The 16,564-nt window shown below is 40.3% G+C and overlaps 1 protein-coding gene and 1 non-coding gene across 2 annotated transcripts in view; one reads left to right on the forward strand and one right to left on the reverse strand.

Moving 5' to 3' along the window:
* The window catches only part of AXDND1 (axonemal dynein light chain domain containing 1), an 86,697-nt gene extending 70,851 nt beyond the window's left edge, over positions 1-15,846 (reverse strand). Inside the window, exons 1-8 of the mRNA XM_086694608.1 lie at positions 14,412-15,846; positions 13,775-13,980; positions 11,836-12,008; positions 10,918-11,021; positions 4,326-4,446; positions 3,627-3,712; positions 1,395-1,451; positions 501-603 (exon numbers count right to left, since the gene is read on the reverse strand). Coding sequence (XP_086550734.1) covers positions 501-603; positions 1,395-1,451; positions 3,627-3,712; positions 4,326-4,446; positions 10,918-11,021; positions 11,836-12,008; positions 13,775-13,868 — 738 coding nt within the window. The 5' untranslated portion in view covers positions 13,869-13,980; positions 14,412-15,846. The remainder of the gene's footprint in view (positions 1-500; positions 604-1,394; positions 1,452-3,626; positions 3,713-4,325; positions 4,447-10,917; positions 11,022-11,835; positions 12,009-13,774; positions 13,981-14,411) is intronic.
* LOC112857965 (U6 spliceosomal RNA) lies at positions 7,472-7,578 on the forward strand. The gene has a single exon (XR_003223368.1). It is a non-coding gene; the product is annotated as a U6 spliceosomal RNA (small nuclear RNA).
* Positions 15,847-16,564: the final 718 nt, after the last annotated feature.

Below are 16,564 nucleotides of genomic sequence, written 5' to 3' on the forward strand. Positions count from 1 at the left end.
TTGGGGTTCATGTACCCTTTTGAATATGTATTTTTGTATCCTTTCAGTAAATACCTAATAGTGCTACTGCTAAACCGTAGGATAGTTCTATTTTTCGCTTCATGAGATATTACCTCTAATGTAAAGATGAAGATATTGAGGCACAAATACATTAAATAATTTGTCTAAGGTCACTAGCTAATAAATGGCAGGGCAGGGTTTCATTCCAGTCTTTCTGGCTCCCAGAATGCATGCTTTTTTTTTTTTTTAATGTTTATTTATTTCTGAGACAGAGAGAGACAGAGCATGAGAGGGGGAGGGGCAGAGAGAGAGGAAGACACAGAAAGGGAAGCAGGCTCTAGGCTCCGAGCTGTCAGCACAGGGCCCAACGCGGGGCTCTAACTCACGAGCCATGAGATCATGACCTGAGCCAAAGTCGACCGCTCAACTGACTGAGCCATCCAGGCGCTCCTCAGAATGTATGCTCTTAACCACTAGGTTACAATGATCTTTGCAATTACCTTGGTTGGCCCTGTATATTCCTGATTCTCCACACCAGCCCTCTCTAGCATGGCGTCCATCACATCATTCAGTTGGACCACTTCTACTCTTTTATTAGGTTTCCTAAAAGATTAAGGTGGCAGACTTATGATATTAGTGTTATAACAGGTCATCCTCAACTGACAAAAAGAATATAATATACAGAAAACGTATACAGTATCGAATATTTGTGATATTTTAAAGCATTAGCCCTACTACATCTAGTAGCGCTTGTACTGATCTAGTGGGTTATACCAGTAATAACACTAAAAAAAAGAAGAAGAAAAAGGAAAAAGAGAATGTAAACAGTATGATCCTCTTTTTTGTAAAGAAAATAATAGTTCCCTCCAAAAATTCTCTACACTCTTTGTGTAGGATTGTAAGAACAGAGGAAAAATGTGGAGAGGTAAATACCAAGCTGTTAATACTGGTTACTTCACAGTGTAAGAAAAGAAAAGGGAGGAAAGATAAGAGAGAAGATAGGAAGGAAAGGAGAGGTAAGAAGAAGGAAAAAGGAGACAATAGTAGCAGACGTCTGCTGTACAACGTTGCCTAGACTCATTGACACTGTATTGAAAAAAAATTGTTAAGAAGATAGATCTCATGTTAAGTGTTCCTTCCACAGTAAAATAAAATTTTAGAAGAAAGAAATTTAAAACTGTGAAAAAAATATTTTACAGTACTTACATATTATAAATATGTAAAATTGAATATGCAATTGGACAAATGAAAACACTGATTAGATGATAGAATTGTGGACAATTATTGGGTTTCTGCTACAATTTTAATATTTTCTGTATAACAAAGTACTATGAAAAATAAAAATATGCATATTTTCCTTCTAAGAAATACTTTCAAATATAAACCATACTTACATGGATGGGAAGAGCAATAGCCTGTTTTCATTATCTGTGAGGAGAGTAGTATATTTGCTGCAATAAATAAAACGGGTCAATATTACTGGGAGAAAATTAACTGGCCTGTTTATCACATATGACAACATGATGAACCTAAAACCTAATCAAATGGAGAAGCTTGGAGGCAATCAAAACAGTGCATCATTTTACACACAAGATCATACCTACATATCTACAGACACAGATGTAATGATATTTATCATATTTGGAGTATTTTCACTAAAGGAGCTTTAATCACATTCTCCATATGTTAAAATATGAAAACTTTCTTGATTCTTCTTTTTAAATGCCTTTTCAAAGGTGGAAGGGTGTTCTAAGAACACCGAAGTCAACAAAGTTAAGTAATGAAACAGGTTATAAAATAAATAAGCAAGGATGAAACTAGAACCCAGTCTACCTAACTCCCAACCATATCTAAATGAGTATCACATTTAAATTTACATTTAAATGAGTATCACAATGAGAACCACATGGTAATTCATCTAATTCATTATTATTTATGTATCTTTTTCTTCCCCTAGTTAATAACATTTTCTTTGGTTCTGCCCCTTACCAGAACTCAAGTTGGTTAATAAGGTCCACTTTCAGAATTTAGATCAGTGAAAAATCTCCAGAGAACATAAAAATTCAAAATAAAGTTTCAAAAATGAGAGAAACCAGAAGCAATGATACCCCAGGAGCAACGGACACATCCACTATCCAGATCGTGATTTCTAAGTACCATTCTCCACCAAAAGGAATCAGTACTCCCAGGAGAAGCAACATAGCTCATTCCACAGCCTGACTTGGGAAATACAGGGTGAACCTGGAAATCTTATTGAATCAGAAAATAAGGAAACACTCAAAGAATGATGGGGACATGTCCAAAGAGAATACAAGCCAGATCAAAGGAGCTAACACTGGCCAAATCAAAGAAGTTTTTTTTTTTCTTTTTTTTTTTTTTAATTTTTTTTTTCAACGTTTATTTATTTTTGGGACAGAGAGAGACAGAGCATGAACGGGGGAGGGGCAGAGAGAGAGGGAGACACAGAATCGGAAACAGGCTCCAGGCTCCGAGCCATCAGCCCAGAGCCCGACGCGGGGCTCGAACTCCCGGACCGCGAGATCGTGACCTGGCTGAAGTCGGACGCTTAACCGACTGCGCCACCCAGGCACCCCCTGAACATAAAAATAAATAATCGCAGTAAAGAATTATAACTCCCTGGGGGAAAAAAAAAAAGAAATCCTTGAGTCCATATGGTAAAATGCTAACTAATAAACAGATGAGAAATGATGACACTAAAAAAGTCATCAAAAATATCTACAGCTGGTGGGTTGTTAGGAAATTTACACTGCAATATTTGATGATAACAGGTCAGGACATCTCCAACTTACTTCTGAATAGTTTTAATGTATTTATGTATATGTGTATTTTAAAACAAATAAGGCAAAATGTAAATACTTAGTGAGTTAAAATAGAGAGTACATGAGAGCTCCTTGTCCTTCCTATTTTTATAACTTTTATATAATTTTTAAAATTATATAAAAATAAAAAATCCCCCCCCCCAAATGAATTCCATTTAGTTCTCTTTGGCAAAATATTGTTCTGAAAGCCACTATCATAAGGACATGCCGTATAACATGAACTGGCAAGACAGCCTCTGGAGATTTTGTTATAAGACCTTAGTCCAAAGTTCTTGTTGTTTAAACTATGAAACATTCACACACTGTTTCAGCAAATATAAGCAAAATCCCAGTTTTCACCCCATAAGCAGGATGACAAAGAAAACTGGAGATGACAAGTGCACAGGCTGGAGCGAAGCCATCAAGGGTGTGTCAGTTATGAGATGTCAGCTCACAGGGCTACTTTCCTTTGTCTCCATGGCCATGGCTCAAAACCCATTGCTAAAGAGGCACAGGCAAGCATTCAGAACAAAGCTCCTTTTTCTTTTCTTTAAAGATCAATTGTTTATTTCGAAATTAAACAGTAGGGAAAGACACAGAACAATTTGACCAGTGAAATCCGAAACTTTTTTCAATAAAACTTTTTCATTAGTTTTTGACACCTTTCTTAAATTTAGGAAGGAAAGCCAAATGTTTCCCTATTTCAATGTAGATATGGGTGCACCGTTCTCAGGTTCTTCTGTGTCTGGGAAGGAGGAAACAGTTCCACCCGTCAGATAGGCAGTGTGTGCATATCACAGTACTCACTCATCATAACACTCCAAACCTGAAACTCCTGTATTTGACACAATATGAAATTCTTCAGGAATCAAAGTGTCTGTTAGTTTCTTTGGCTTAAAAAGAAAGATGGACAAGAACGAAAACATTAGTAAATGAAAAAAACTGAATTGCATAAATCAACACTCCTATCCCAAAGGGATACTATTTATTAAGTTAAGCGATTTTGATTACAGAGAGAACAGTATCAGTAACTAATATGGATCATGGCAAGTAGTAAAAAACTGTTAGCAGAGAACACATTAAAAAAATAACCGTAAATTAAAGAGCCTTGGTTTTAGTATTATTTACACATGTCCCTACATTCAGTAACCCACTGACTCTAAAATTCACCTTAGCAATATGCCAAAAATAAGAATTCTACAGCCTTAAACAGTAAATTAAAAAAAAATCCAGTCTCCTATACTGTATTTTCTAGATTTCTGTAACTATAGTTATATAGTTATCCACTTAGATAAATAAGGTATTCTAGATCTTTTCACACTAAATACCCTTTCCTAGAAATAATTAGAAAGTGCTACAAAACTAATAAGCAATACAGTTATAGTACAACATTGCTTTATATTTTAAGGAAATGATATGTAATAAATTAGCAGTGGAAAAAAATAAAAAAAATGTACTTTTTTCAAGTACAGAAAGAGGAAATTATTTGTCAAATACTCTATTTACCTTATGAGGCACAATGACACCATCATTTGACTGTAATGAACGGTCCAAACGTGGGGGACAAAGCGAACTCTCCCTAGTCTCTCCTTTAACATATTTAACATCATACAGAAAAGAAATATCCCTAAAAAATAAGAAAAATATATTCACAAAATAAATTTTCTGTCTGGCTACTGGATAAGAGAAGGTAAGGTCCTTCTAGTGCATGGAAAGGGGCACGGAACCAGTCTCCTGTCCTCATACGTCACTAAGACAGCTGAGGTATTAGACATGAACCACCCCCACCCCCATCCCATTCTTCCTCTTCTCCACCTCACATTTCTCATTCACTTCACAAATTCTTTCCCCTCCTTCAACTTCAGGCTAAGATACATTCTCTTCCCCAGGGTTATTTCCTCCGTTGATGTCCTTGATTTCATCCTTCGCCACATCCTTTGGGATCTCATTCCATCAGTCTGCTTTCTGTGCGTCTCCCCTTCTCTTGGAATATAACTTTGGTCTATAACTCAAGTCTCTTCCCCTTCTAAAAATCTTCCCTTGACCATGCACTGCTGTCATCTTATCACGACCTATTTATGGATCAATGGATCTCTCACTCTGTTAAACATCAGATTCCTTGAAATTTCCTTGCAATCTTGGTTTCCATCTCCATCTCTTTGAAACCACTCTAAAAAGCTGATGACTTTCCACTGCTAAGTCATCAGTTCTTCCCTGCCACTGTTTCCCTGTAATATTTCCCAGGGTTGATCATCTCTCTTTTTAAAAACACTCTCCTTTCCTCTATCCTCTGTGCTATTGGATTCTCCTTGTTCTTTTGCCGTAACTACTCCTTCTTGGACTTCTCTATGACCTCCCGCCTACTAAAGGGAAATGTTCTGCAACATTCTGACCTCATCCCTCTGTCTTCTTTCCCTATGCTTTCTCTCTAAGCAATGCCATCAAATCTCACCTTATCACATTTGTTACCTCTCTCTATATATACCACCGGATAATTCTCGCTCCATTCTAACTTTTCACCCTCCTATCCTCACTAATTCTGTCAGGAAGTACCACCACTCCATTCATCAAAATCTCAGCATATATAGTTGATTCCTTCCCATCCATTGCCCTAATTTCCATATATCACTAACACTCATTAATTTTACAGTCACCCTCCTTATCACTCTAGTATTTGATCCTATTGTCTCTTGCCAATGCCAAATCACTAGTCCAAGCTGTCCATACTTTTTAATGTGGATTCTCAGGTCTCTCTAGTATATTCTACACACTTCTTCCAGATTCATCGTCCTATAGCACAGTTATAATCATGTCACTTACTGCACGTGATTTTCACATGTCTCTGTCCCTCCAATTATAATTGGTATAGCCATTATGAAAAATAGTATGGAGCTTCCTTTAAAAAATAAACAATAGAACTACCATATGATCTACCAACCCCACTTCTGGCTTTATATCCAAAGGAAAATAACCTGGTTCTTGACAAGATATCTACACTTCCATGTTCACTGCTGCATTATTCACAATAGCCTACATATGGAAACAACTTGAATGTCCATTAGCAAATGAATGAAGAAATGTACACACACACACACACACACACACACACACACACACACACACACACTGAAATGTTATTCAGCCTTTAAAAAGGAAATCCTGTGCTGACATGACAGCTCAGAGCCTAGAGCCTTCTTCGGATTCTGTGTCTCCCTCTCTCTCTGCCCCTCCCCCACTTGTTCTCTCTCTCTCTCTCTCTCTCTCTCTCTCTCTCTCTCTCTCTCTTTCAAAAATAAATAAAACATTTAAATAAATAAAACATTTAAATAAATAAAAATAAAAATAAAAAGGAAATCCTGCCATTTGTGATAGCATGGGTGAAGCTGGAGAACATTATGCCAAGTGAAATAAGCCAGACAAAAACAAATACTGTATGATTTCATTCATATGTCAAATGAGGGTATAAAGGGAGGGGGAGAAATGAGGAGATGTTGGTCAAAAAGTACAAAGTTTCAGTTATGCAAGATGAATGAGTTCTGGAGATCTAATGTACAGCATGGTGATGTTAATTAGCAATACTCTATTGTGCATTTGAAATGTGCTAATATATCTTAAATTTAATCTTCTTACCACACACACACATAAATGCTAACTATATAGAGGTGACAGATAAGTTATTTAGCTTGATGGTGATCTTTTCACAATGTATACATTTATTAAAACATCAAATTGTACACCTTAAATATACACAATTTTTGTGCCAAAGATATCTCAATAAAGTTGTTTTTTCAGAAAGACGCTCTCAGGATGATGGGACATTAGTCATTATTACACCAGTAACTGCCAGAGATTGGCCAATACAACTTTGTTAGCTAAAAACAATGAATGGTTCATATATATACGCATATACATCTTTTGAAGGGAAATATTGGTTTGGTAAATGTCATTCAAATTTTCTAAGAGTAATTTTAGGAGGCTTTATATTTCTATTAAATTATTGGTTATCTTTATTTTTAGAGGAAACATTTGGTCTATTTGTTGGAATATAACTTTTCATTAAAAAATAGAGATATGTTTTATTTCTCATAAATCTCTTGTGGAAAATCACCTGCTTCCACTCTTCTGGAAAACCTATTTTTATTTAGAAAAAAAGCAAAAAACAAAAACAACTTTGATTCTGAGCCACAATATAAAAACTGGGTCCCCCAGATTATCAAACTAAATTCATCCTTCAAATGTTTTCTTCAAATCATCACTGGTTGAGTTATGTTCATAAATAAGCATGTTTTTTATCTGAAGTTGTCAGGGAATGAGGTATTTCAGAGATAGTGATTTTCCAAATCCCTGCGGTATGCTTTTTGAAAAACATTAAGTCTTTCTAAAATGTATTTAAAACTCTGTGGCTTTCTTGAACAGAATATGTGTAACACAATATAATCTTTTCTTGACGATTCAGGTAATGACTTCTTAAGCTAGAAGTCTGGTTATGTTTCTGAAACTTAGGTCAGTACCGGAATATGGCAGGCACTGATGTTGGGGGTCGGGGGGGGGGTGGCGGGGAGGATACCCTCTTTGGATTGGAAGGGTTGGAAAGCACTTTCCCAGACACCCCTGCAGCCAGGGTTCTGGGCATGAATTAAGCTCCATAAGTAGTGCTCACTTCGGCAGCACATATACTAAAATTGGGACAATACAGAGAAGATTAGCATGACCCCTGTGCAATGATGCCATGCAAATTCGTGAAGCATTCCATATTTAAAAATAAATAAGTTCCACAGTAGATGCACTTTTGCAAGATTTTAGAGGTAGAAGTGAGAGAGAAGCCATTTTCTTGTCATGCTTTCAGTGGATTTTGCCAGCAACACCATGGAAAAGTGGTTTTCTGAAGCAACATGCCAGAATCCACTCTCCAGCTACCCAGATCCAGAGGGGCAGTACAGTGACAGCAGTAACAGCTTTATGATTTCAGCTTCCTGATTCTTGGATCACAGTTAAGGGGACTTTTTTTGTTTATTATTGCAGTATCATTCACATACCAAAAAATTCACCTTTTTAAAGAGTACAATTTACAAGTTTTTAGTTTAGTCACAAGTTTTTCCTATATTCACAATTTACAAGTTTTAATATATTCCTTAAGTTGCATAACGACCACCAGAATCTAGTTCTAGACTATTTTTATCATCTCCCAAAAAAATCCTTACCCACTAGCAGTAATTCCCCACTCTCCTCCCCAGCCTCACCCCCAGCAACTAGTTATCTAATTTTCTCTCTATGGATTTGCCTATCCTGGACATTTCATAGAAACAGAAACACACGTGTGCCCTTTTATGACTGGCTTCCTTCATGTAGCATGTTTTCAAGGTTCGTCAATGTTGTAGCTCTTATCAGTACTACATTCCTTTTTATGGCTGAATAATATTCTATGGTAGATGACATTTTGTTTATTTTTTCAGCAATTGATGGACAGTTGGTTTGTTTCCACGTTTTGGCTGCACGAATAATACTGCCATGAACACTCATGCAAGTTTTTGTGCAGACATATCTTGTCAATTCTCTTGGGTACACAGCTAGGAGTGGAATTGCTGGGTCATATGAGGGGCCTATGTTTACATTTTTGAGGAACTGCCAAACTGTTTTCCAAAGAGGCTGCTCCATTTTACATTCCCACCAGCAATGGCTGACACTTTCAACGTCTCTGCATCCTCATAAATGCCCGTTATCGTCTGCTTTTGGACTATGGTCATCCTAGCAGGTGTGAAATAGCATCTCTTCGTGGTTTGATTTGCATTTCCTTATGACTAATGATGTTGAGCATCTTTTCATGTGCATATTGGCTAGTTTTATCTTCTTTGGACAAATGTCTGTTCAAGGGGGCATACACTTTTTTTTTTTTTTTAATTTGAGAGAGAGCATGCATGAGTAGGTGAGAGGGGCAGAGAGAGGGAGAGAATCTCAAGCAGTCTCCACACTCACATTGAGCCTGATGTAGGGCTCGATTCCACCACCCTGGGATCATGACCGAAACTAAAATCAAGAATCAGATGCTTAACTGACAGGGGCCCCAAGGGGCCCTCTTCTCACAGCCTTGGAGGTAAGTAGCCTGCACCAAGGGTGAATTCCATTCTGTTCTGAGCCTTATTCCCAAAAGTAGTGCTTCACACCTGCTCCTTTAGCCCTTCCAACCATTTTGTAAATAGTTGATTTGCTGCCTAAAATAGGTTTTATTTTCTGCCCTGAACTCTGACTGATAAAGCTGTTGAAAAATATTACTCAGAGGCTATTTGCTGGGTTGTTTTCTATTTTACTGCTGTGCTCTAAATATTTAAGGTTGCTAGACAAGCTTTCTCATGTCATACACGTATACATGTACAAGCTTTCTCATGTCATACATGCATACATGTACTAGGTTTCTACTGGTGCCGTAATGAATCACCACAAACTTAGCGGCTTGAACAACACAGGTTTATTATCTTACAGTCTGTGGGTCAGAAGTGCAACATGGGTCTCACGGGGTAAAATCAAGGTGCCTGCAGGGCTGCACTCCTTTCTGGATGCTCTAGGGGAAGACCCATTTCCACGTCCACTGGAGGTAACTCAAATTTCTTCCAGTACTAGGACCGAGGTCCCTGCTTCCTAGAAAGTTGGCAGCTGAGGGCCATACCCAGCTTCTAGAGGCCGACAGCAATTCTTAGCTTGTATCCTCCCCTCCTCCATCTGCAAAGCCAGCAATCGTAGGCTGAATCCCTTCCCTCTCGCACTTTGAATCTGTCCTCCTTCCACCTCATCTCTCCAACCACTCAACTTCCTTCTTTCTCCACTCTGAAGACTGAGGCAATTAGGTTGGGCCATCCCAAGAATCCAGGTAATCTCTCCATCGCAAAGTCCTTAACCTCAATCACATCTGCAGAGTTTCTTTTGCTATGTAAGGTATGTACTCAGGTCCTGAGCTACAGTGAGAACATCTGGGGGAAGGCCATTATCCTTTTTACCCCAGTGAAGATCTTCATGGTTTAAAACTTCCAAGTCAGAAGCCATTTGACATTAGAACTTTAATGTTGGGTTATTGCCACATTCAGATATAGCTTATTATTTTTTTCAAAGTACTTCAAACATCTCGTAACTACCAATTATTACTACTAATAATTACAACCATGATCTGAAGGTATAAAGTACAGATATTTTGACACTAAAGCCCCAGGACATAAAAGTTAATAGCCCAAGTTCCTGCCACTTTTTCTAGCACTGAGACATAGCTGGGTAATAACAGCTTATATTTACCAGCAGCTGGCTGGTTCAGTTGGTGGAGCATGCAACTCCTGACCTCAGGGTCGTGAGTTCAAGCCCCATGTTGGGTGTAGAGCTTGATAGCTAGCTAGCTAGCTAGACAGCATTGTCCATTATCCCCTTTATAATACCTTCTTTTACAATATCCCTGGGAGGCACACAAAATGGAGTAAGTCCATTATTCTCTTTCTACAAATGAGCAAATGGAACTCAGACTAAATAACCTATGCAACATTTCTTTCAGATGAAGCGGTCTCATGAGGGGCATACAACTGATAAATGGACCAGGCAGAGGAAATGAGCAGGTCGCAATCCTCCCAGGGAAAATGGTGACATTTAGAATATTTTTAGGAATGGTATAAAAACAACAAATAGTGCTTGCTGATTTGATCTGAAACAGTGTAAAAGTTAAGCTTTCACTTTGAGGAAAACCAGGGAGTAAGCACTTGCTTTTCAAGGTTTTCATGAAGCTATGCTACCTCACTCTTCTTAAATGAACAGGCGAAGAGGCATTAAAGGCACTCTATCAGATCTGGTCTCTTTTACTAGGGGACGACAAGGGACAGAAGAGTGAGGACAAGTACAGAAAGGCATGCAAAAGCAAATCTAAACAAACCAAAAGTAGGTAGAGATAATAACCAGACACACAGAAGGATGGTCCTGTACCTTCTTCAGATTGTATTCTGCTTCATCAAATATACTGCAGGCTTTAAACTTAAAATCTTTGATTCTATGATTTTTCCAACTGTGATGCTCCCAAAGAAATGAGATAAAATGAGAAAATGACTCAATTCATCTGCATCTGCCTCTTTACCTTCCAGCACCCGTTAGGGAAACAGGATGGTCAATCAGGTACTTGAACTTAGTTCTTCGAACAGGGTGATGCCAGACTTGGTCAATCGGACGCGGAAGAGTGCCCTGGGGATAAAAAAACCAAATATATGAATACACAGCAGAGGGCGCTGTAGTCAAATGAAATCAATCCTTAATCCTTTCCAAGGTTTACGTTAAGGGCGGTTGGATAGTCTGAGGAGAAAAAGAATTCTCATTCAATACTGTGGAGGAAAAGTGAAACTAGGACAATTCCAAAGTGAAAGGAAAATATCAAGACTAAGAGTAGTAATGCTCGCTTAGGTAAATCACGTTTAAAAAAGCATTTCCTTGGCAACACTGGTACAAACGATTTTAGTTTTCAAACTAGGAAATTAATTTTAAAGTATTTTGAAAGACAATCAAGAATACATAGTGTTAAAAAAAGAAACAACAGGCCCAAAATGGAGTAAGATGTGCTAAGCCCCACATCAGCAAACCAACATTTCCGTAACATCTTACCTAACCACAGTTCTGGCATCTCCCAAAGGGGCGTTTTAAGCCCATCAGCTGGAAGTTCCTGATCAGCACGAGTGAGGTAATCAGCCTGACAGGCTCCCACCCTTCCCCCAAGGGGAAGATGACCTTGCCTGAAATAATCCTTTCTTTTGTTAATGACTTCCTTGTCCCTGACCCCTTCTACCAGTAAAAGCCCTCTATTTTGTACAGTTCCTCAGAACTCCTTTCCACTTCCCATATGGGATGCTGCCTGATTCATGAATTGCTGAAGAAAGCCAATTAGGTCTTCAAATTGACTCAGCTGCATTTTGGTTTTTAACAATAACACGCTCAATAAATACTTAATGAGCTGGATACCAAGAAGACGTGTGTTCCCAAGTACTCGATGTATGTGTATGTTCACCTTTGGGGTTTTAGTCTTCTTAGGAGGCAGTAAGTTTTCAGGACAAGGACCAGCATTGGCTGCGGAGGCCAGAGAAAGAAGAACTTCTTCAGGGATGAACTCATTCTGAAGGGATGAAGGAAGGGGTTTTGAACGATCCACCATAGTTTTTTTCTCCTTTAGTTCAGGCAGTCCTAAGAAAGTAATGGGAAAGAAAAACCTGCTGTAGTTTTTTGTAGATTTAGTTCGGAGGTTCCCACGCTGCCTCAATACCATCTGTATATTTCCAACAGAGAAAACACTGCTTCTAGCTGCCAGAAACATAACGCTATTTTAAACACTGAACATCATCTTGTCAAGGGAAAAAAAAAAATTGCCTGCCCCCCTCACTTTTACACCACACACAACTTCAAAAACTGATGCACAATTATTCCAAATTCCAAATTGAAAATTAAACTCACTTCACTTGCTCAATGAAACGGGATAGTCTTAAAATGATGGAAATGTCTATTTCCCCTTTGATGTGAGAATGACAGATCTCTCCTCAAAACTGTCAAATTATTGAGTAATTATTTCTGTGTAAAGTCAAAGGTGAGAATAATCGACATTAAATTGGGGCATTTGTAGAGTGGAAGGGATCAGAATCGGGTTTAAGAGGAAAAGCAGGATTAGGACTGTTGGCAATGAAGAGTGGAATCATCTGAGAAAATCGGCTGAGCAGGAACAGTACGAATGTTCCATTCAGCCTGACTAGGGCAGAGGGATTGTGAAGATGGGGAATGGGGGGGGGGGGGGGATAAATAGGAAAAGGCTTCCTATGAAGTCGGTCAAGGAGGGTTGGGCTGTCACTCTTAACAGATCTGCATCCCTTACAAAGTATGCCTTCTGTTAATTTCTACAAGGTCACACCTTCCTGGTTCACCAACAAAACTTCTCAAGTTCACATGACCAAATCTCTTTATCTCTTGAATGTTTGAAAAGGAGTTAGAATATCACAACAGGAAAAAAAAAAAAATGCTGGGTAGGGCTTTAGCGAAATCTTCCCTAAAAACAAGATCAAAGTGTTGGAGGGAGTTTAGCATGGGAGTAGGAATGAGTCTAGCTGATTATTATTCTAGAACAGATCTGCATTATCTGTATATGAATGAAAATTCATAAATAAGGAATTCTCGTCTTTAGAATAATTACTAAAACCCGATACAAACTGGTTCCTTAAAGTCAGAGACCAGGTACCAAAAAAAAATAGTTTCATGCAACTATTGGTACCTAAAATGGGTGAATTTAAAACAATATAAAACTGGGAGCCTGGGCAGCTCAGTTGGTTAAACGTCAGACTTGGGCTCAGGGCATCATCTCACAGCGAGTTCGAGCCCCTCATTGGGCATCGCTGCACACAGCCTGCTATGGATCCTTAGATCCCCCCCTCTCTCTCTGCCCCTCCCCCCTTGTGCTTGTTCACTCACTCTCTCTAAAAAATAAATATAAAAAATTTTAAATAATAACACAATATAAAGCTCATCATCATTTGGGGCACCTGGGTGGCATAGTCAGTTAAGCGTGGGATTCTTGGTTTCTGCTTAGGTCATGATCTCCCAGTTTACTGGGTTTTAGCCCTGCATCAGGCTCTGTGCAGGCGGCGCAGAGCCTGCTTGGGATACTTTCTCTCCCTTCCCCACTTGTGCTGTCTCTCTCAAAATAAATAAATAAAACAAACAAAAAACTCAACATCTGAAAACAAAAATTAGTCTTTAGGTGGAGTAGTGAGGCAGGACTCTAACTCAAAAATACTATAAAAGGAATGTTTTTTTTTTTTTTTTATTGAAACGAGTGTATTGGAAAATGCAACTAATTAAGGTAGCCTGATATCTCAGATTCTGGAAAAAGGTGAATGGATTGTGGATTGTGAGTTCCGATTACGGCCATGATCACTGATGTCTGCGGGATCCATGAAGAACTTTACCTGTCTCTTCCTTGGATGCAGAGACTTTTAATTTTTTGCCCTCTGCCGTTGACACGGAGGTTAGCAATGTGGAGGGCGTTTTTGGAAGAGACATAATCAACAATGCCTCCTACCACTTTCTTTAGTAATTTGGAACGTCCCTCCAAAAAGCTAACTTAGAAACAAATCCTCAGCGTCCTGGGATTTGGCAGGTTTGCCACACTGTCCTGCAGACAAAAAAAAAGAGGGGGGGGGGGGGAAGTCCCATTAAGTGCTTAAGAAAAATATGCAAAAATATGGATTTTAGAAAAATATGCAAAGATCAGAGTTTTGAGTCTTAAGATCAGAGTTTATAATACATCTGGCGTGGGTTTTCCTTCTTTGGGGAGATTTCTGGGTTCTCTCACATCACCTGACGCGACTGAAGCCTACGGGTGGGTCAGGGTCTGGGTCCAGGCCGGGTAGGGCACGCTCGGCCCACCCACCTACCGCGGGCCCCACCCGAAGGGCGCCCCTCGGTCCAGGTGGGGAGCTCCGGCCCCCGGCCTCCCGACACGCAGCGTCCTTGAGCACGCCGCCTCCGCGGACTCCGGGCGGGGCAGGGGGCGCGCCCAGGCGGCAATGGACGTGATGGGAAACACGCACTTGGAGCCAGTACCTGTGAATTGTGTTTCCCGCCAGACATCTGGTCGCTTCGCCCTTTCCCGGAACGCCTGCGTGTTGTCATAGAAACCCAGGACCCCGAGCTTTCGCAACGCTCACTGGGGGCTGTCTTGGGCGGTGCCTGCGGAGCGGGGAGACAGCTAACAAACAATCCCAACACTCGGGGATTCGGGGGTTTTCACCGCGGCATAGGTTCAGCAACAACAGAATACAGAAATATTTAATCGGGCCGTTCTCACGGAGTGCGAAAGTGTCTAGATCCCGGTGCTTCCGCCCGCAGGTCGTCGCCAGTGCGCAGGCGCTAGCAGTGGCCGGGGTCGCTCTTCCCCTCCCCCGGGAAGGACCTCAGTGGCTCCCGACAGCAGGTATCGATGAATTGGAGCCAGCCTCCCGTAAGAGATTTGTTTTTCCATCGATCTCTCCCACTTTTATGTTGTTTTGCATATTTTTCTAAAAGCCAAATTCAAGGAGAAATTAGGGAATCAAAAGCTCTGGGTCCCCAGCAGTTGAGGCTTCCTTGCCGATGCTGCCCCCTGGCCTTGACATCTCCAACAAGTCTTCCTTGGGCACTTAAGCACAGCCCTCTGCCCCACCCCATAACCGACCCAGTACACTGAAGAAAGCATTCTTAGGTCTAGGCTTGTTGTGGCTGGAGGCAGGGAAGGAGACTACAGTTGAGGCGAAACCAACCCAAGTAACATCGTTGGGTCTTCTTAAAACCCTGTTCTCGGGGAACTGAGAGGAGGAACTGAGATCCCGCCCCCAAGGATCATTTTCTGTTAAGATGGAGACTTAATGCCAAACAAGGATGGCTGGAATCCCAGTGTCTGGATGACTCCAGTCTAGCAAATAAACTTTAAAAGGAAAGGGAACTTATCTTGTTCAACAGCCCCATTCCTTAGTACCAAGCACAGTACAAGCCCGGCCCAAACACCTTCAGTCCATGGTATTTGAAAATCAACTGGACCGTTCTACTGTCCTGTGCTGACGGATTTGGTTTTTGATGTTCAGGGTAATAGCAATGAAAAATATGAGCAAGTGTTGAAAATAAAAACAGCACAATCCCTGTGGTCCCTTCTAATTCTCCTAGGCAACCACCTTGGCTGTCTGAGCATTTTAGCCTTTAACCCTATCCCATCACCCTAGTTTTTCTCTAGATTTTCCAACAATTAAAATACACACATAGCACTCGTAGAGCACACATGAACTGGCAGTCACCAAAATCGGCTAAGGGCAGAAACAATGCAGAAGCAGGTGGACAGTAATTTTCCTGCAAATTGTATTTGTGTTTCTCCATCTTCATCGGTGTTGTGACTATACATTTCTAGTTTGGAACCATAAGAAGACTGAACTTCAGAGGCCCTAAAATTACAGCTCTCGGCTTATACAGTTTATCAAGGCTTTGGGTACTGGAAGAACAAAATAATTCATCTTACACATTCTTAACCTGTTTTTTTTTTTTAATCTCAGTAGGACATTGATAGAAGAGGTGAAGACCCGCAAACAGATTCAAGAGATACATAGAAGTATAATCCAGGGGCACCTAAGTGGTGCAGTGGGTTAAGTGTCCAACTCTTGATCTCAGCTCAGGTCCTATCAGGGCTCCTGGGATTGAGCCCCACCTCGGGTTCTTGGCTGCCAGCCTGAAGCCTGCTTGGATTCTTTCTCCCTCTGTTTCTGTTCCTCCTCCATGCACTCGCTCTACAGCAAAGGTTAACTTCTCATTTTCTGTCCTGTGCAGGGGTGTGGTGATTACACAGGCTGTTTCCTGAGCAAAGTTGTAGAAGTGTATGGAGTAATAAGCACAAGAACAGATGAGAATTTAAGAACATCACAATTGGGGTGCCTGGGTGGCTCAGTCGGTCAAGCACCCGACTTGGGCTCAGGTCATGATCTGCCGGTTCATGGGTTCGAGCCCCGTGTCTGGCTCTGTGCTGCCAGCTCAGAGCCTGGAGACTGCTTTGGACTGTGTCTCCCTCTCTCTCTGCCCCTCCCACACTTTCACTCTGTCTCTGTCTCTCTCTCAAAAACAAACATAAAAAATTTAAAAAAAAATTACAGTAAGACCATAGCTATCGAAGAACACAGTTGCTACTCTTGGGAAATTCCTCTTGTAATTTTGAATGCTAGCAAGGGAACCTAAAGCGG

Source organism: Puma concolor, chromosome E4 (genome assembly GCF_028749965.1).
Source record: "Puma concolor isolate L17-30 chromosome E4, mPumCon1.1.hap2, whole genome shotgun sequence".
In the NCBI taxonomy this organism is placed as follows: domain Eukaryota; kingdom Metazoa; phylum Chordata; class Mammalia; order Carnivora; family Felidae; genus Puma; species Puma concolor.